The sequence below is a fragment of the Trachemys scripta genome, chromosome 6, assembly GCF_013100865.1.
Source record: "Trachemys scripta elegans isolate TJP31775 chromosome 6, CAS_Tse_1.0, whole genome shotgun sequence".
Taxonomy (NCBI): domain Eukaryota; kingdom Metazoa; phylum Chordata; order Testudines; family Emydidae; genus Trachemys; species Trachemys scripta.
In genome coordinates this window covers 87,007,902-87,029,343 of record NC_048303.1, presented here as the reverse complement: position 1 = coordinate 87,029,343, position 21,442 = coordinate 87,007,902, and the positions used below count along the sequence as shown (strand labels likewise).

The 21,442-nt window shown below is 43.4% G+C and overlaps 1 protein-coding gene across 4 annotated transcripts; it reads right to left on the bottom strand.

Moving 5' to 3' along the window:
- Nucleotides 1-1,925: 1,925 nt before the first annotated feature.
- Nucleotides 1,926-20,421, bottom strand: C6H9orf64 (chromosome 6 C9orf64 homolog). Of its 4 annotated transcripts, none has more exons than XM_034774538.1 (5): nt 20,279-20,421; nt 19,496-19,842; nt 18,159-18,418; nt 5,842-6,037; nt 1,926-2,444 (listed from the first exon to the last, which is right to left on the bottom strand). In XM_034774538.1, exons 1-5 carry the CDS (start codon nt 20,287-20,289, stop codon nt 2,212-2,214), a joined length of 1,047 nt encoding a protein of 348 aa, XP_034630429.1. In that variant the 5' UTR covers nt 20,290-20,421; the 3' UTR covers nt 1,926-2,211. The 4 variants fall into 4 exon arrangements, with proteins under 4 accessions (XP_034630429.1, XP_034630430.1, XP_034630431.1 ...); XM_034774539.1 differs by lacking the exon at nt 20,279-20,421 and adding an exon at nt 20,122-20,249; XM_034774540.1 differs by lacking the exon at nt 20,279-20,421 and adding an exon at nt 20,122-20,238 and having other exon boundaries at nt 19,496-19,839.
- Between the last annotated feature and the right edge of the window lie 1,021 nt (nt 20,422-21,442).

Below are 21,442 nucleotides of genomic sequence, written 5' to 3'. Positions count from 1 at the left end.
AAAAAAAAAAAAAAAAAAAAAAAAAAAGCCTTTCCTTTCTTCCATGTATTATTTACTTTCCATAACTATATAAATAATAAAATTATATATTATGTACATTGTGTTATATATGCTGTTGATCAGTTATTAATGAGCTCCATTTCACATGTATGGGTCCCCGCCACTCCCTGGGGGTGTCCTAGGGTGACCAGATGTCCCCATTTTATAGGGACAGTCCCAATTTTTGGGTCTTTTTCTTATTATCCCCCACCCTGTTCTGGTTTTTCACACTTGCTGTCTGGTCACCCTAGTGGTGTGCACATGTGTGGGTCCCAGGTGCTCCCAGCCCCCCTCATTGAAGCAGGTGTGCAGGGTTCCTGCCCTGGGAACTGCAGGGCACCAGTGGACATGGGGCTGGCTGGAGGGAGGGCAGGGGCTGGCTGGAGGTAAGGTCTGGCTGCAGGCAGGGCAAGGGGTGCGGGGCTGGCTGGAGACAGGGGAGTATGGGGCAGGTTGGCTGGCTTCAGGCAGGGCCGCAGCAGGGTGTGGCAGGGGTTGGCTGGGCTGGAGACAGAGGAGTGCGGGACTGGCTGGCTTCAGGCAGGGGGGTGCGGCAGGGGTTTGCTGGAGACAGGGCTGGGGGTGCGGGGCTGGGGTGGGCAGGGATGTGTGTGGGGCTGGCTGGCTTCGGGCAGGGCCACAGGGGGGTGCGGCAGGGGTTGGCTGGAGACCGAGCAGAGTGCGGCAGGGGCTGGCTGCGGGCAGGGCAGGAGGTGCGGGGCTGGCTGGAGACGGGCTGGTGCAGGCAGGGCAGGGGGTGCGGAGCTGGAAACAGGGCAGGGGATGGAGCAGGGGCTGGCTGGGGACAGGGGGTGTGGGGCTGGCTGGGGACAGGGGCTGGCTGCGGGCAGGGTAGGGGGTGCGGGGCTGGCTGGAGACGGGCTCGTGCAGGCAGGGCAGGGGGTGCGGAGCTGGAAGCAGGGCAGGGGATGGAGCAGGGGCTGGCTGCAGGCAGGGGGTGTGGGGCTGGCTGGAGACAGGGGCTGGCTGCGGGCAGGGTAGGGGGTGCGGGGCTGGGGCATGTGTGGGGCTGGCTGGCTGGGGGCAGGGCAGGAGGTGCGGGGTGGTGTGGGCAGGGGGTGTAGTAGAGGCAGCTGGAGCCCCAGGCCCTTTAAATAGCCCCCTGGGGAAGTTGGGCCACCCCAGCACGCCGGACTGGGGCTTGGGGCCCGATTCAGGGGACTCAGTTGAATCGGCCTAAGCCGACCCCACACACACACACACACACACACACACTCTCTCTCTCCCCCTCTTCCCCGCCCGGTTTTTCCAGCTGCCCACAGACAGTTCAAACCCCACCTCATCACTACGGAGGCCGCCCTAGGAGCAACCAGCGCAGTAGCCACCCCAACCCCAACCAAAGAGTGGGTTTGGGGGGGTCTCGGCCCAGTCCCCCCCAGCTGCGGCTCGAGCCCAGGTGCCCCTCCCCTCGCTCGCACTTACCAGCTCTGCCTCATGCCCAGCGCTTCCCGCCTCAGCAGGCCCCGGAAGTGACGCACCCGCTGTACGCCAGGCAGGGGGAGCGGGAGATGGAGACACGTGCAAGCATGTGCGCGCTTCTGGCAGTTCGGAGCGTGGTGCGCGGGGGCCCCCGGCCGCCGCGCTTCTGACCGTCCGGGCTGTCGGAGCGCGGCACGTGCATGCGGGACTGTGAGGTTGCCCCCCGTAGGCAGGGGACAAAGCCGGCAGCCGCGCTTCTCACCGGCCGGAGCTTTGAGATTGCTGCTCCTCCTCGCCCCCCGGCAGGGGGAGAACCTGGCAGCCGCGCTTCTGACCGGACCTGATGACCTCTCAACTCAAAGTCTCTTCCAGCCCTGTTTGTCTATGAAAATGCAGTTATGTTGTTTAAGATTCACAACGCAAATTAGATCAATTAATTGAATATGTACTGAATCAAGTGATTCAACTTTATTGAAGTCTGATTATATAAATTCAGATGTCTTATGCTTGAAATAAAACTAATTATTTATTGAATACAAAAAAAAATAGGCCTTCCCTGAATGTGAATTCTATGGAGTACTAATACACAACTGCAGTGATGGACAAAAGTGTTAATATATCAGAGAACAGGTATGTAACTTACTGCTGAATGCTCCAAGTCAGTATATAAAAAGCTGCAAATTAAGTAACAAATCTGCATGATGCATCAATGAAAGATCTATAAAATTGGTGTTAGTAGTATATGCAACGTACACGATGAATTGGAATTTCTTTCATATCTTCCCTGTGATCCCGGGCATAGTCCCATAGATAATAATCAAGAAGAACTGCATTGATTCTTTCACTCATGTTTTGTCCCTTCTTCTTATAAAGTTCCAGCAGGTGATCACAAATCAATCCACAACACCAAATAGAACAACCTCGGATCTCCACTTCTTGTTTATCTCCAGACTGGAACATTATTCCTATTGAACAGAATAGAGAGCACTCCAATTAATGTTCAGTGGATCAGAAGACAGGAGTCACAGATGCTATACACCTTCTCTTTAAGCTACATATAGTTAAATATAAACTAGAGTTACAGATTTAATATACTGCACTATTAAAAAAAAAATCAGCCTGTGCATTTTCTAGAGTTTTCATTTTGTTTTTCTGTGTATATTTATGAGTTGCTGCATTGTTAAACTCCCATCTACTGAGAAGTATGTCCTATATATTTTAGTTATTTCTAAAATACAGCAGTAGGTGGCCACGGATGAGGGAAGGGTTGATATATGGGCAAATCCAGATACTACAGCACTATTCAAAGTCAGGAAAGCTGCACACATTTATGAATACACCTTACTCCTGTTCTTGCAATTCCAGTCCTTGTCAGTCTCTTGTCAGAAAAAGATAATTACATATCCACCATTGTATGGCAACAGAATCCGATTATATCACCCTAGCACTAGAAGACCACAAGACTCTTAAGCTCCTGTGGTTTAAAACAGAATTCAAATCTGTTTTCCAAAAAACTAGTGAACAAATCCACTGTGTCATATAATTCCTCATCTTTTTTTTTTTTTGTCATCGGGGAAGATATAAGACAGACACACTGTTTTGCATGTAGAGGATATTGCAGTTTCTCATTTTCTCCGTTATATGTTACTTTTCTTAAAAAAGAAAGTTATATTTTAGAAGAGTTAATCTACTCCTTTTGAACAGCTCACTAACTGAACAGAATGCTATTTTAATCTAAAAAGGATTTAACAGCTAAAACAGAATAATCCGGAAAATGAAGGTTTTGTCCTGAACATTATTCGGTGGGACTGTAGTTCATCCCATTATTTTGATGTCCTTTACCTCTCCCCAGTGCCCGCAAGAATGGAACTGTAGCCTTTAGTTTGTATTTGATGCTGCCAGTCAATACTGAAAAATTTGTGAACACTGAAACCAGGACATTACAGGAGAGCAACATTGGGTACATGAATAAAATGCAATGCACTGTATTCAGATTTTCAATGAGGAGGATTGTTTGCTCTGAAAGACTTGCTAAAGGGAAGAAAAACCAAATTTGGAAGACTGGGAGCTGCTTTCTTTGAAGTGATTGGTATAATTAAGGAGACAGGGAAGTGTAGATTTAATAAATGAACTATTGTTTATAATGTCTTGATATTGGATTTACCTTACTGCCAGGCAGTATTGTTTCATCAGAGAGATGAACGAACAGCCAAAAATTATCCAAAACTAAGTACAGGGTAAAGTGGTTAAGCCAAAGATAGGCTACAGGTTTTAATGAGAAAAGTAAAACAAACAAATGAAAAAAAATCTAGAGACAAATCCCATTTCTACTATTAGTTGTTTTACTGTTAACATGCACAGGAAAATGGAAACAAAACATCAATAAATAAAAACATGACTCCAGAGAGAATTTGCTTACATGGTCTTCAGAATTTCACTTCACGTGGATAGGTTTACATAATAACTAACAAATTAACTTTATGTTTCTGTATTACTGTTCTTTTCACACACACACAGTAGCTGTTAGCAGTTTGAGGTAAATGACTGTCCACATCCTTTTGTTTTTTCAAGTTCAGGAAGAAGGTAGGTACAACTCTTAGGAACTCACCAAGGGTATGTTTACACTACAATTAAAAACCTGTGACTGGCCCATGCCAGCTGACTCAGACTCACGGAGCTTGGGCTAAGGGGCTGTTTATTTACAGTATAGACATCCAAGCTTGGGCTGGACCTGAGTTTGAATGTCTACACCGCAATTAAACAGCTCCTTAGCCCAAGCCATGTGAGCCAGAGTCAGCTGGCATGGGCCAGCTGCAGGTGTCTAACTGCAACATAGACATATCCTAAGCCACAAACTGGCAGCTATAACCTTGTTGAAAATGACACCAGCCCAACAGAAGCTCAGTATACCAGTTCATCATCATCGTCAACATCTGTGACGTTGTGCAGTCTATATGGTTTTATAAAAACATGATAATAAGTGAATATAATGTAACTGGGATATACTTCATGCAAAAGGTCTCTTGTAAGGTATCATTACAAAGCTTATAATTTACTGAGTGTGATCATCCGATTTGTATAAATGTACCACTCTTGTATCTAAAACTAGAAATATAAAATATAACTCTGAGGGCCTATTGTAATTATGTAAAGTGTGGCCCATTAACGATGGTTTGGAATCTTGATGACTCCCATTGTCTGCAGATGGCTGTCTTTACCTGTGAGTCTTTCTGTATATTTGTGTGCTGGCAAGTGAGTAATGAAGTCTTGCAGTGACATGTGATCATGTCACCTGAACTGGAATCCATCTTTAACCTGGTGCTTTTCCAGTGGGGAGGGTGGAAACCCAGAGGGACAAAGAGTTCCCGCCTTATGCAAAAGATATATAAAGGGGTGGAAGAGAACAAAGGGGAGGGAGGAGCCATCATGAAGAATCCCCTAGCTATCACCTGAGCTGGAACAAGAGCTGTACCAGGGGAAAGAATTTTGCCCAGGCCTGGAAGGTGTCCAGTCTGAGAAAAACTTACTGAAACATCTGAGGGTGAGATTATCTGTATTCAGTTTAATTAGACATAGATTTGCACATTTTATTTTATTTTGTTTGGTGACTTACTTTGTTCTGTCTGTTACTACTTGGAACCACTTAAATCCTACTGTCTGTATTTAATAAAATCACTTTTTATTTAGTAATTTACTCAGAATATGTATTAATACCTGGGGGAGCAAACAACTGTGCATATATCTCTATCAGTGTTATAGAGGGCGAACAATTTATGAGTTTACTCTGCATAAGCTTTATGCAGGGTAAAACGGATTTTTCTGGGTTTAGACCCCATTGGGAGTTGGGCATCTGAGTGCTAAAGACAAGCACACTAATGTGAGCTGTTTTCAGGTAAACTTGTAGCTTTGGGGCAAGTGATTCAGACCCTGGATCTGTGTCTGGAGCCAGACGGGAGTGTCTGGCTCAGCAACACAGGGTGCTGGAGTCCTGAGCTGGCAGGGAAAACAGGAGCAGAGGTAGTCTTTTGCACATCGGGTGGCAGCTCCCAAGGGGGTTTCTGTGATCCTACCCGTCACAACATCCTTTTAAATCCAACTTTAGTAGTGTTTAATCCAAATAAATGTACAGTTTAATATTTATATATGATGAAAAGGATGACGGGGCGATCTCATCCCCAATCTTTAGAGCATGTACTTTCCCACCCTCTCCCCATCATTGGATGATAACTCTGCATATCAAAAGGAAAAAAAAACTTCTCTCATACCTCTTTCATAGAGGCTAAATAATCTCTACGCTACAAAATATTCATAAATGCTGACAAACACCACAAACACACTTGATGCAATAAAGGAGTTGCAAACCTTCATGGAGTTTCTTCATCAGTTCATCAGAATATCTCATTGCTCCCAGGTGAACAAGGACTTGAGGGATCCTATAGTCAGCAAATATAGTCAGACTAGAAATGTCACCGAAGCAGCCATCTCCTTTCCCTTCCAATGCGCTCCAGGTATCAGCCACTAGTATTTGTGCCCGTTTATAAAAAGACACCTTTTTACCCTGACAGACAACAAGAAAACAACTGTTTAGGCATCTGAGAGATGCAAGTATTCAGAGACTTCATTTTGTTAAAGGAAACAATCATTATGCTTACCCAACTAAGGATGGCTGCCCCCCTCTATGTTTAAAGAAATACTAATCTTAGAATCTTATCATGTTTCACTCAAATGCAACTCAAAGTATAGCCTGTTCCATGTAAGGAAGTAACACTTTGTATTTATAGCAACAATTTCCAGCACTTAACTTTTCAAAAGAAAGAAATTAAAGCAAAGCTAGACTGCGATAGTACAGCCGAGTCACAGCATACGCACATTTAACTTACGCGAATTCAACTATACGCGCTCTGCAAAAAAAAAGAAAAACAACAAGGTACCTGTAAATAGTGCGGGTGATTCCACCCAATGAGCGTATGCCCCGGAGTTAGTGTGAGATGGGAGACGTAAATCTGCTGTTCCCTCAGGTCAGTCTCAGTTCCTGCGTGCCTCTCATAGGGTGAGCATCTCACCGCGCTGAGTGTGATTCTAGTGTTTAAAGATACGTACTTTTTGTACAACATGGCCCCTAAATGCCAACTACTTCATCTGGTGCTCAAACGAAGAAACAGTGATCTGTTCCAACGCTGGAGGAAAAACTGGCTGTGTTGGACTTACTGAGAGACGGTATGTCAGTCTCCAACGTGGCGCGTAAATATGGCCACAATGAATCTAGCATCCGTGCCATCAAGATTTGAGAGAGAGAAATCCGTCAAGCTGTGGTATCAAGTGCTCCAATAACTGCTAAGGTGACGAGCCAAGTGCATGATAAGACTTTAGGGAAGACTGAAAAGGCATTAAACGTATGGCTGGAAGACATGAACTGTAAACGTGTGCCTATCGATGGCAATACGTTGCGAGAAAAGGCTCTTAGCCTCTACGCACTGTTCAAACCTCCTGCTGAAGAGGGACAGCCTTCTGATGAGAAGGAATTCAAAGCACGCCAAGGTTGGCTTAACGGCTTTAGGAACTGCTTCAACCTCAAAAACGTGCAGACTACTGGTGAAGCTGCATCTGCCAATGAAGAAGCAGCAGCAAAAGCCTACCCCGAACAATTAAAGAAAATCATAGAAGAAAACAAGAAGAAAACTTGTCCAGAACAAGTTTTTAATGCTGAGGAGACTGGGCTCTTCTGGAAAAAAATGCCCAAACGCACTTATATTTTGAAATCAGAAAGACAAGCCCCTGGCTTCAAAGCAGCTGAAGACCGTGTGACTGTGTTGTTTTGTGGCAATGCAGCTGGGCATTTAATAAAACCAGGCTTGCTCTATTGTGTTCTGTCAATCAAATAAAAAGGCTTGGGTGAAGGCAGCATTATTTCTGGATTAGTTCCACAAGTGTTTCATTCCGGAGGTCAAGTGGTACCTCGAAGAGAAAGGACTTGACTTTAAAGTGTTGCTGATTGTAGACAATGCTCCTGGCAACCCTGTGGCACTCCAGTTTGCACATAACAACGTTGAAGTCATCTTCCCTCCTTCCCCCCATTACCACCTCCATCCTCTCGACCAAGGCGTGATTAGCTGTTTCAAGGCTATGTACACGAGGCTTACGTTCTCACGGATACGTAGCGCTATGGATGCTGATCCCAATCTTAATGTGATGGAATGTTGGAAGTCCTTCAACATTGCTGATTGCATCACTTATATTAATCAGGCAATGGATACAATCAAGCCTGAAACAGTGAATGCATGTTGGCGAAATCTATGGAAAGAAAGACTGTGTGAATGATTTTAAGGGTTTCCCCACCATTGACAAAGAAATGAAATGCATTGTTCAGGTGGCCAGGCAAGTGGGTGGTGATGGCTTCGTCGAGATCCTTGAGGAAGAAATTGAACAATTAATTGAGAGTCATAGAGAAACACTGACTAACAAAGAGTTAGAGGAACTGATAAAATAGTCTACAGAAGACGAAGATGATGACAACGAACAGGAAGAGCCAGCAAGTTGGAATCTTCATAAATTTGCTGAAGTTTTCCAAGCAGCAAAACACTTGAATGATTTCTGAATACGATCCCTCTATAGAACGAAGCCTCAAAATCACACGTAGTATTACAGATGATTTGAGACTGTATCTCTTGAGCAGCTCAAGAGACAACAGCGACAGTTGCCGATCACCATGTTTTTCAAGGAAAAACAACCAGCAGCAGATGAGCCTACGCAATCAACTTCTTGAGCCGAACCAGAACCAACCACTTCATCTACAACTCGCTCTCCGACACCTCTGTCTCCTGGATCGACATTAAACCCTGACGACCCCCTGTAGTTACCCCCTGTAATTAAAAATACAGTCCTGTAAAATTATATTGTGCATATGTACTCTATTATATATTGTACATTACTGTAGACATATATTATTAAAAAGAACAGGAGTACTTGTGGCACCTTAGAGACTAACAAATTTATTAGAGCATAAGCTTTCATGGACTACAGCCCATGAAAGCTTATGCTCTAATAAATTTGTTAGTCTCTAAGGTGCCACAAGTACTCCTGTTCTTTTTAATAATATATGTCTACAGTAATGTACAATATATAATAGAGTACATATGCACAATATAATTTTACAGGACTGTATTTTTAATTACAGGGGGTAACTACAGGGGGTCGTCAGGGTTTAATGTCGATCCAGGAGACAGAGGTGTCGGAGAGCGAGTTGTAGATGAAGTGGTTGGTTCTGGTTCGGCTCAAGAAGTTGATTGCGTAGGCTCATCTGCTGCTGGTTGTTTTTCCTTGAAAAACATGGTGATCGGCAACTGTCGCTGTTGTCTCTTGAGCTGCTCAAGAGATACAGTCTCAAATCATCTGTAATACTACGTGTGATTTTGAGGCTTCGTTCTATANCAAAAAGAAGAACAGGAGTACTTGTGGCACCTTAGAGACTAACAAATTTATTAGAGCATAAGCTTTCATGGGCTGTAGTCCATGAAAGCTTATGCTCTAATAAATTTGTTAGTCTCTAAGGTGCCACAAGTACTCCTGTTCTTTTTGCGGATACAGACTAACACGGCTGCTACTCTGAAATATATATTATTGTACAGGGTTGTATACACAAAATCATGTACAGTATACTGTACTTTATGGGCAATTTAAAGGATTTTCAAGGGTAATGTTGACTATACGTGATTTTCGCCTTACTTTAGAACCTAATCCCCGTGTAAGATGCGACTCCACTGTAGTTTTCATGCCCTGGCATGCATGCACACACGCACTTTTATCCTTCCCAAAATGCTACCATAGTGACCCCATCTCCCTCTAAGCCTCCATAACTTGTCTGTTGGACAGAGTGGAATTAGCTAGGGTTGTTGGTGGCAGTTTCCAGGAAGAAGCATATATCTTTAGGGAAATAATGTTACCACTTGAACTGCTTTCTCAGATTGTTTCGGAGGGAAGTTGGGCCAACTATCAGTTTTGGCAGTGGGACTCCAATGAAGGATTGGATGGTGATCCCTCCTCCCCAGTGAAAAAAGGAGAAACAGCTGGAACCATCAGAACCCTTACTAATTCTGACCGACCAATAGATCTCATCTTGAGAGTCAGACAGAGGCCTAAGTACCATCTTACCAATGCTAGTTGCTGCTAACAAAGCAGTGTATTGAGCATGTAAGGTATGATAATGCTTCTAGTACCAAATCAGAGAAAAGGTGGATTGTTAGGGGGGAGGATTTTACAGTTCCAGAATGTTGGACGCAAGGGATATATATCATTCATGGGTCACTGCTTGGAAAGGATCCCATGGTTTAACTGGCAGGCATAAGACTCCTGCAGTGTGAATCTCAAAATTCTGGGACACATTTCAAGTACAGCAGTGATTGTGAGTACAACAGTGATTCACAAGTAATATGTCTCTGGTCCCCACTTTAGCGCTTGCTTAATTGTGGCCTAGAACAGCAACTAATTTTTTGTTTTTTTGGGGGGTGGGGGGAGGGGAGCACACAGGGGGAAGAGAGGGAGGGCAGTCTATTAATATTGTTAAGGGCACAAACAAAACAGAAAGACTTTTTTGGTTTGTAATTTGCCTTTAAGATCATAAGGACAACAGGGACTCTGATTTCTGTAATTTTAGTAACAAAGTGTCTCGTATGTAGTACCTTTTGTGAAACTTGCACTCAGAGTTGGGGACATCTTGTTTTAGTTGTAAAAATTCCCCTTGAAAAAAATCAGAGCATGACTGAGAAAAGCTGAAGCCTATTTTGCTTATACTTTTTAATACAAATGTGTGACGCTAATACACATTACATTTTTGTTCCTAAGTGTTATCAGGGAAATTTTATTTGGTTTTCAGATTCCTCCCCTACCCAACTTCAGTTTCTGCTACTTCCTGATCCTGTATCATGTCATGGTCCTGCCTTGTGACACCTCAGTCTTCTACCATGGAAGCAATGTTGAGAACGTGCAAACTGGGACTGTCTCTCAACTGCTAGCACTGATTTTGTTACAACTATGGTATAAATTTGGCCAGCAGTGTTTCATCCATCTTCAGAACATATAGCTGCCTGGCAAAAAACAAAGATAGGCCATGCACTAGTGCAATAAACTTTGATCATATAAATGTTTATGGTGCAACATCAGCATTTGTGACTGATTTTCATTCTACAGTTTGTTTGCAGCTGCTATTTATAACGCAAGACTCATTAAGCATTCAGGCTCTTGTGAAGGTTACATAAACACATTTTGCCATTCCGCACATAAGAAGCATATTCTGCTTATCACTTTCCAGTAAAGTGTTTATCTTTTATCAGACATGTATTTGCTGGAAGAAGGAAAAATATGCTTTGAACTGTTTAACGTGAACAGCATAGTAAGTTCAGAAACTAGTTAGGGTGGATTTATTGTAGAATATAGGCCCACCTTAGATTTGGATGAACTATGATTTTAAATCAAGTTGGGATATTAGCATGAGCAACAGATCCAACACAAATGACTGAAAAGAATAAGACTGAGAAAGAAGAGTTGTTGTGTTAAACGTATAGTGACCCTTCTGCAGCAACACGATCCCTTTCTGGCCTATCTCGGAGTGAAGCTGGATCGCACGCTAACCCCTTCCATAACCATCTGAAGAAGGTAATTGCCAAGAAGAAGACAAGGGTCAACCGAGTCCAGAAACTGGCAAGCACAAGCTGGCGAGCATCACCATCAGTGCTAGACACATCAGTCCTTGTGTACTCCGTAGCTGAGTATTGTGCATTGGTATGGACCAGAAGTACTGATACTCAACTTGTTACTGTCCAATTGAACACTTCAATACGGTGCATCACTGGAACCCGCAAGTTGACCCCAACACCTTAGCTGCCAGTGCTGTTGCACATTGCTCCCCCATCCATTTGCTACAATGCCACAACCCTTCAGGAATTCCAGAGGACCATGGAAAATGAAGTCTTCCCATCCCCCAGGACCTTAACACCATTTTTCACCAGCGCTTGAGGTTGCATAAGCACTTTTGGACCCAGGCATTTAAGCTTCAATAGTGTGATTTCAACCCTGATGAAGCTTGGAAAGCAGAATGGAATTCATAAGACGTCACAAATAATTGCCTTGTGAAAGACCCAATGCAGAAGATCCCTGGTTTGAGCTCCCACGAAGTTCATGGGCAACCAAAACCACATCTGCACAAACTATGGCAGATGCGGATACTTGCTGTACAAATGGAAAATTAAAGACTCTCCAGTGTGCGACTGGGGTCACCCAGTTCACTTTGCGAACAGGGGCTGCTAACAGGGAGTTTCGCAAGGGAGTTTGGAAGGGGAGCAGGAAGGGGGCGAGGGTCCCTTGCCAGTTCCATCTGTTTTCTCTTGATTCCCCTTAATACCTATAAAGCAACTACATTCATAACTTTTTGCTTAAACAACCCTTTCAGCTGACAGGGGGCTGCAGACGGGAGTTTGACAGAGGGAGGCTTACGATGGTTAGGAAGACCCGCAACACCTGTGCCAGCACTGCTACTGTCTCCTCCATCTGTGCCTGTAGCCAGACAGAGCGCCTGAGCATGGATGCCTCTACCCAGATCCTGGTGTGGTTTTGCAAAGACTGTAACTTGCAATTTCCACTTACTGATATCCAGGCTGCGGGGACCATCCAATGTGAGAGGTGCCTGCTGGTGGAATCTCTCAGGCAGCAGGTGGGAGAGCTACAGGAGGAGGTGGCTAGGTTGAGGAGCATCCGTATCCACGAGCAATTCCTCGACAGTGTCCATGTGGAGACAGCTGAGGTAGCTGTCCCAGTACACAGGACTGCTGATACACCACTGGTGGAGGAGGAGATGGCTCAGGGTGGACACTGGCAGCTGGTTACTTCTGGCAGCAGGCAGCGCTCCACCCTTGCTCCGAACCCTCCTGTCGTGGTTATAGGTAACCGTTATGCTCTTCTTGATACAGGAAAGAAGGAATCACTCCCTACAGTAAAGGAGGAGAAGCCTCGTACCCCTAAGGCTGGAAAGTCTGCTGCCACCACTGCGAATAGGAAACGTAGGGTAGTGGTGGTCGGAGACTCTCTGCTGAGGGGGACGGAGGCGCCCTTCTGTCGCCCTGACATTTCATCTCGGGAGGTATGCTGCCTGCCGGGGGCCCGTATCCGAGACGTTACGGAGGCATTGTCGAGGATTATCCAGCCCTCTGACTACTACCCCATGCTGCTCATCCATGTGGGCACAAATGATACTGCGCGGTGTGACACTGAGTGGATCAAGAGTGACTACAGGGCTCTGGGAGTACGGGTGAAGGAGTTTGGAGCGCAGGTGGTATTCTCTTCAATTCTTCCTGTCAAAGGTAGGGGCCCAGGCAGAGACAGATACATCATGGAGGTGAATGCCTGGCTGCGAAGATGGTGTCGCCAGGAGGGCTTTGGCTTCCTAGACCACGGGATGCTATTCGAGGAAGGACTGCTAGGCAGAGATGGCGTTCACCTTTCGAGGAGAGGGAAGACCCTATTCGGGCACAGACTGGCTAACCTAGTGAGGAGGGCTTTAAACTAGGTTCGACGGGGACAGGTGAGCAAAGCCCACAGGTAAGTGGGGAACATGGAGACCGGGGAGATGGGTCGGAAACGAGAGGGAGTGTGGGCTATATTGGCAGAGAGAAAGGAGAGTCAGGACAAAACTGGGAGGAAAGATCAAACCAGTATCTTAGATGCCTATATACAAATGCGAGAAGTATGGGGAATAAGCAGGAAGAACTGGAAGTGCTAATAAATAAATACAACTATGACATTGTTGGCATCACTGAAACTTGGTGGGATAATACACATGATTGGAATGTTGGTGTGGATGGGTACAGCTTGCTCAGGAAGGATAGACAGGGGAAAAAGGGAGGAGGTGTTGCCTTATATATTAAAAATGTACACACTTGGACTGAGGTAGAGATGGACATAGGAGACGGAAGTGTTGAGAGTCTCTGGGTTAGGCTAAAAGGGGCAAAAAACAAGGGAGATGTCATGCTAGGAGTCTACTACAGGCCACCTAACCAGGTGGAAGAGGTGGATGAGGCTTTTTTCAAGCAACTAACAAAATCATCCAAAGCCCAAGATTTGGTGGTGATGGGGGACTTCAACTATCCGGATATATGTTGGGAAAATAACACAGCGGGGCACAGACTATCCAACAAATTCTTGGACTGCATTGGAGACAACTTTTTATTTCAGAAGGTTGAAAAAGCTACTAGGGGGGAAGCTGTTCTAGACTTGATTTTAACAAATAGGGAGGAACTCGTTGAGAATGTGAAAGTAGAAGGCAGCCTGGGTGAAAGTGATCATGAAATCATAGAGTTTGCAATTCTAAGGAAGGGTAGAAGGGAGAACAGCAAAATAGAGACAATGGATTTCAGGAAGGCAGATTTTGGGAAGCTCAGAGAGCTGATAGGTAAGGTCCCATGGGAATCAAGACTTAGGGGAAAAACAACTGAGGAGAGTTGGCAGTTTTTCAAAGGGACACTATTAAGGGCCCAAAAGCAAGCTATTCCGCTGGTTAGGAAAGATAGAAAATATGGCAAAAGACCACTTTGGCTTAACAACGAGATCTTGCACGATCTAAAAAATAAAAAGGAGTCATATAAAAAATGGAAACTAGGACAGATTACAAAGGATGAATATAGGCAAACAACACAGGAATGCAGGGGCAAGATTAGAAAGGCAAAGGCACAAAATGAGCTCAAACTAGCTACGGGAATAAAAGGAAACAAAAGACTTTTTATCAATACATTAGAAGCAAGAGGAAGACCAAAGACAGGGTAGGCCCACTGCTTAGTGAAGAGGGAGAAACAGTAACAGGAAACTTGGAAATGGCAGAGATGCTTAATGACTTCTTTGTTTCGGTCTTCACCGAGAAGTCTGAAGGAATGCCTAACACAGTGAATACTAATGGGAAGGGGGTAGGTTTAGCGGATAAAATAAAAAAAGAACAAGTTAAAAATCACTTAGAAAAGTTAGATGCCTGCAAGTCACCCGGGCCTGATGAAATGCATCCTAGAATACTCAAGGAGCTACTAGAGGAGGTATCTGAGCCTCTAGCTATTATCTTTGGAAAGTCATGGGAGACGGGAGAGATTCCAGAAGACTGGAAAAGGGCAAATATAGTGCCCATCTATAAAAAGGAAATAAAAACAACCCAGGAAACTACAGACCAGTTAGTTTAACTTCTGTGCCAGGGAAGATAATAGAGCAAGTAATTAAGGAAATCATCTGCAAACACTTGGAAGGTGGTAAGGTGATAGGGAACAGCCAGCATGGATTTGTGAAGAACAAATCATGTCAAACCAATCTGATAGCTTTCTTTGATAGGATAACGAGCCTTGTGGATAAGGGTGAAGCAGTGGATGTTGTATACCTAGACTTTAGTAAGGCATTTGATACGGTCTCGCATGATATTCTTATCGATAAACTAGGCAAATACAATTTAGATGGGGCTACTACAAGGTGGGTGCATAACTGGCTGGATAACCGTACTCAGAGAGTTGTTATTAATGGTTCCCAATCCTGCTGGAAAGGTGTAACGAGTGGGGTACCGCAGGGGTCTGTTTTGGGACCGGCTCTGTTCAATATCTTCATCAACGACTTAGATATTGGCATAGAAAGTACGCTTATTAAGTTTGCAGATGATACCAAACTGGGAGGGATTGCAACTGCTTTGGAAGATAGGGTCATAATTCAAAATGATCTGGACAAATTGGAGAAATGGTCTGAGTTAAACAGGATTAAGTTTAACAAAGACAAATGCAAAGTGCTCCACTTAGGAAGGAAAAATCAATTTCACACATACAGAATGGGAAAAGACTGTCTAGGAAGGAGTACGGCAGAAAGGGATCTAGGGGTTGTAGTGGACCACAAGCTAAATATGAATCAACAGTGTGATGCTGTTGCAAAAAAAGCAAACATGATTCTGGGATGTATTAACAGGTGTGTTGTGAGCAAGACACGAGAAGTCATTCTTCCGCTCTACTCTGCTCTGGTTAGGCCTCAGCTGGAGTATTGTGTCCAGTTCTGGGCGCTGCATTTTAAAAAAGATGTGGAGAAATTGGAAAGGGTCCAAAGAAGAGCAACAAGAATGATTAAAGGTCTTGAGAACATGACCTATGAAGGAAGGCTGAAAGAATTGGGTTTGTTTAGTTTGGAAAAGAGAAGACAGAGGGGACATGATAGCAGTTTTCAGGTATCTAAAAGGGTGTCATAAGGAGGAGGGAGAGAACTTGTTCACCTTAGCCTCTAAGGATAGAACCAGAAACAATGGGTTTAAACTGCAGCAAGGGAGGTCTAGGTTGGACATTAGGAAAAAGTTCCTAACTGTCAGGGTGGTTAAACACTGGAACAAATTGCCTAGGGAGGTTGTGGAATCTCCGTCTCTGGAGATATTTAAGAGTAGGTTAGATAAATGTCTATCAGGGATGGTCTAGACAGTATTTGGTCCTGCCATGCGGGCAGGGGACTGGACTCGATGACCTCTCGAGGTCGCTTCCAGTCCTATAATCTATGAATCTATAAGAACACACCATGGAACATATAACAACTCAATGCCTGACTCACAAATACGAAGGAGGCATCGTAGCAATACACTCTGCTACTCCAGATGCAACAATCTGGCTTAGCCATCTAAATGTAAAGATGTTGCTCTACATTTACTTCAGCCATACGAAGAAGAAATAGTGACTCTTCAAATACTAGTGCTATCTTATTTAAGATTCAGGCGAAATAACAGAAATAAAACACAGTTAATTGGGTACCAGGTGCAGTAAATAATCGGTTATAAAAGAAACTCCATCTGGCCTTTCGCGAATATTGGACCTTAGCTATTACATCACTTATTTGTTAAAATGTATAAAAAAGGGAAACTCTTAAAGGGTTCATTGCTAATACCTGCCTGACCATGCTGGAGCTAACCAATATGGATCTAAGCACCGTTGGGGTTTAGGCCATTTGTAAGCATCTTGATCAAATGCTTATAAAATGTTTTGTTACTGTTTGGAAGTAGTAAATTACTTATTATTTAGGCTTTTTAGACATGATATTTATACAGTTGATTCTAAATATTTGGTTGATTTAATAAAGGAATTTATGATTAAATTAATATCATGGTAATACCCTGCATAAATAATAATAATTCAAACTCATCTGAACTGTTTCCCATACAGAAGACATCTTATTTCTCAGTAGGAAGCCACACAAAGAAATAAAATAACATCGCCTACTGAAGACCAGCTAGGGAAAAATTAACAATCAATTATAAATACCATTCTGCACTTTATTGGCCTGCTTCCTCTTTGCATGTTGTCAGTATGTTTTAGGTTCAAGTTAAGATGTTAAAAAAAGGTATCTTGAAGAGACCACCTATTATCACTAATGCTCGTGCAGGTCTTCATGTGTGGTGTGAAAGTGGAGTGCTAGTATAGACAGGACTAAACACAGTGCAGCTCACTTGCTCTGACACCCGGGACGGAATATGCTAGTACAGACCAAGCTCCAGTATAGACAGGAGATGCCAACAAATGAAGCAAAAATTGACTAGACCCAATTTCCTGAAAGGCAGCCCTGTAGAGATGATGTACGAGCAGAAGTATAACATTATGGGCTCATTCTATTTTATATTCATCTATATAACACCCACTGAAATCAACAGGAGTCATGGGGCAGATCCCCACTTGGTGTAAATTGTTATACTCCATTAAAAGTAAAAGTTTCTTCAGTGGCTGCTGAAACCCTTAAAAAATGGGGAGAAGGGAAGAAAAAAAATCTGGAGACAAATAAAAGGAAAAATAAAGTTAGGGGGAGCAAAATATGAACTTTCAGCTGCTGGAATCATCTCTTCCTGTGTGTTTATATAGATCCTGGTACAATGGGGCCCTGATTTGACTGGGAACCCTGTCACTCCTATAATACAAAAAAACAAAACAAAAAACACAACAAGAGTGGTGAAGAGGAAACAGAAGGGGAAAAAAGAGAAAAAACAACAACTGTGCACTTTTACTCAGAAGTGTGTATCATCCACAAGGAATGCATAACTGACTAGTACAGGAGTTATTTATCAGTGCAAGTAATTATGGAAGTCCCTACTGGGTTTCAAGGAGCACGAAAGCTTTAGTTAAGCAAGTGATTTTTAAGTAATTCTTGTAATTTTGTTATCGATTGTTAGCTTTATAAACAAAATAAAATTTTACCACATCTTAAAAATTAAATTGGTTTTTAAAAACAAAGTTCCCTATATTACTAATGATTACATATTATTAAAAACCCATTAAAAATATCAGATTTGCTTTTCACTAAATGCTGTTTGCTTTTTACCCCAGAGAAACATCAGTAAAAATTGAATCGTCAATTTCACTTTCAGGTTCTCAAGCACTAACACCCGACTATAATGTTTGGATAGCAAACACAGCAGAAGAATTGTTACCATTGAAATTCAAAAATAGAAAGATTTCATGGCAATATTTCTGTTAGCCTTTGATTTTATGGAAGCTTATTTTCACAAAAATCTCAATTCTGGGCAAAAATTGACCTGTCATTTAAAAAAAAAAAAAAAAAAAGTTTTCATGGACAGCCTAACAATAGTTTTGGGGTACACTCAGTAATAAGTGAGCTCTTTTTAAGTTCAAAATTCCCCAGCAGAACTAACTTACCTTAAATGTAGCCTCATCTCTGTAAGAAGGAAAATTCTCTACTACTATACGCAGTAGTTTCTGAGCACTTTTCTCACTCATTTTAACACAGGTGACGAAAGAGCCTCCAAACTTCTCAAGCAGAATTGTCCCCGTTTCATTAAGAATACGATGTCTCTCTTCAATCAGAGGCATGGGGACATCTGTGTCAGAGCGAAATACATGTCTAACCTGCTCAAGTGTCATAGTGGCGTAATATGCAGCACTGGTAATAGGTATTCCTTCAGAAAAATAAAAACAAAACCTTTTAGAATATCATGTTATATAGGCATTTGTGAAATAATACACTTAGGATTGGAACAGTTATATTACAGCTGTACACTAGAAAGTTACGTTCACAAATTAAGAAGAAGCAAGTATTCAGTCAACTGTTCATTTAAAACCAAACTTGAGACAATGCTTTATTATGTCTGTAGACTCCTATAGATAACAGCTCCCAATAGCAAGTCATCATTGTACATTTCTTCTCTTTTTTCTGTATCTTTCCCCATTTCTACTAGTCTTCAATACTTGACTTGATGTTTAAATAATATCCCATGCAAATATCAGCACCCAATTCTTACTCCTATTTTTACTTTAATTGCCAGTCATTCTGAATCCACATAAAATATCCTTATAGCTTTCCCCTTATTTGTATGCACTCATTGTGGTTTCTTCATAAAGACATTTAACTAGACCCACACTGAGAATTTTTGGCCATACCTTTACCATAGGTCTAGCACTCTGTCAGTGATAGCAACTGTGGAAGCACCAGCCTACACCAGGTACAGGTGTTTCTATTATTGTGGTTTCTAGACTTGCTGGAGCTGCATTGGTGTTAGATTAACAGGAGAAAATTCCTTAAAATTCTCAGTGTAGACAAGGTTTATTTGTTAATCACAAAAATATAAATTAATTTTAAGAAGTATGTACCTGAAATAACAGGAGTCACGTATGCATATAACTACAGAATTATCAAAAGTATAGTTTAACAGAAAAAATATAACCAGAGACAGAAATTGTTTTGCATATATATGATTAAGTAGTTTACTTTATTTTCTATAAGAATGGGTATCATTAGAGCCCTTCTAGTTCATCTCATGTGAACTTAATAGGACTACCCAGGTATACTAAGCTGCTCACCTCCATGTATTTGCAGGGTCAGGGAGTAAATTTGAAACTGACTCTGAGACAGTTTTGAATTTCCTCCTTCCCCCATCATAATGATAACTGGGTATGTAGATTTTTAGTTTAATAAGCAGCTCAACCATATAGCAGCCATGCAGTTCCACTACAATTCAGAGTAACTATGTACTAACCATCATCAAGTGCTCTATTGATTGCAGCACAAAGAGACCAGTAACCACTGTACATCTTGCCTCTGTACTTCACCAGACACTTATGGTCTTGGTGTTCAGACCAAAAGGAAAAGTTAAGGGTATCTGCAAGAAACACCCAATTCACTGCATCATCATTAACTACTTGAGGGTTCAGCTCGTGAAGAGATTTCCAGCCAGCCAAACTGAACTCTTTTGCTGAAACTTTGTCAAACAGAGCCTCTGCAACTTTCCTCACTCCCGCTTCTTCAACAAGCACGTCTTGGCTGTTCTCGGCTATGAACTTGGCAGAGTCTTTAGGGGACAGGAACGCTTCCATGGCTCTCCTTCTAGTGAGGGAAAGAAGAACATTCAGAGCCATCCTCTGCGGTACTCGGAGAGCGCGAGATGACCCAGGGGACTGACAGGGCCCAGCACGAACAGGGCCATCATTAGAGCCATACATCACCCAGGTCTCGCGATAGGTTGCCCCACGCCTTGCACATGGCTAGCTACAGGCCACCACAGCACTTCTCTTCGCAGAACGTACCGGAAAAAGAGAAAAACTAATGCCCCCACCAGGCGGGCGCTGCTGCAGCGGGGACAAGCGTCCCCAGCTCTCTGCTTACCTGTGCAGGTGCGCGGGCGCTTCGCAAGGAGGGATCTACACAGCAAGCGTCAGAACGGTGACGATACCAGGTAGAACGAGAAGCAGTAACCGCGCATAGCCCGCCCCTTCCGCTTTTCTTCCCTCCGTTTCACCTTCAGCCGACAACCAGAACTTGCCTGATTTGCATAATAGCGACGATACGACCAGAAGACGGTGAGCGCCAGCTTCCGAGCTAAGGCACAGGCTGCACGAAAGAGCTGTTTAACGGGGTGGCGGCTCAGCAGATTCTATCAGAGGGTGGCGAGGAGCTAACTCCGCCTTACAGACTCTTTATGGCGCTTCTGCCAAATTCTTTCCCTCTCTGTGACTCCTGGTCCAATGAGGAGAGAGGCCAGCTGCTGATTTGGGGGGTAAGGGAGAATGCAGGGAAGGCAGAAAAAGGCAGTTCTGATGGAATTATATTGCAGCGCGGATAATGAGTTGCTTGCAGAGTGAACACAGAACGCACCATGCTTTATTTTGAAGTGTTACACACCTACAACAGGCTTAAGGAAAGTGAACAAAATACCAGGTCACGTTCCCCCATAGAAGCCGTTTGTTAGCCTCTGGTAGTCAGAAAGACACAAGACACTGCTCCATAACTCAAAGCCTTTAAATCATGATTTGAGGATTTCAGTAACTTAGCCAGATGTTATGGGTCTATTACAGGAAAAGATGGGCGAGATTCTGTAACCTGCAAGTCACTCACTCTAGCCCAGTTCTCAAAGTTTATTGCATCCTGACCCCTTTCAGACAGTCACTACATGGGGAGGGGGAAGGAGAAAGAAGAGAGGGTAGAGGGCAGGGTTTAGCTTCAGCCTTGGGTCCCAGCAAGTCTAATGCTGGCCCTGGCAACCCCAGTAAAATGGGGTCCCAACCCAGTTTGAGAATCACTGGTCTAGCTGAAAATGGTCCCATCTGCCCTCAAAAGCTAATGATTGTAACACCGGTTTCAGGCTTATTTACGCTGTATTGTGAAATGGTCTTTACGGTCATGCTAAAATAGTCCCCATTTTATAAAATACAGTTGGACACTACTGCCATTCCATGCACAGCAAATACCAGCAACCCCATATATTCTTTTCAGTGGAACACTACTTACTTGCAGCATTAACAGACCCAAACTATTGAGTTGGATGCATATACCTTACATCAGTAGGTATTTCTCCTGCAAGTACACAACAGCAATAGAAGTAGCACAGTTCACATATGAAGGGATTCATTTTTGCAGTGTTCCTTTCCCCAGGCACTGAGAACTCACTCAAATGAAAATAAATGAAATGGAGACAGCACAATAATTT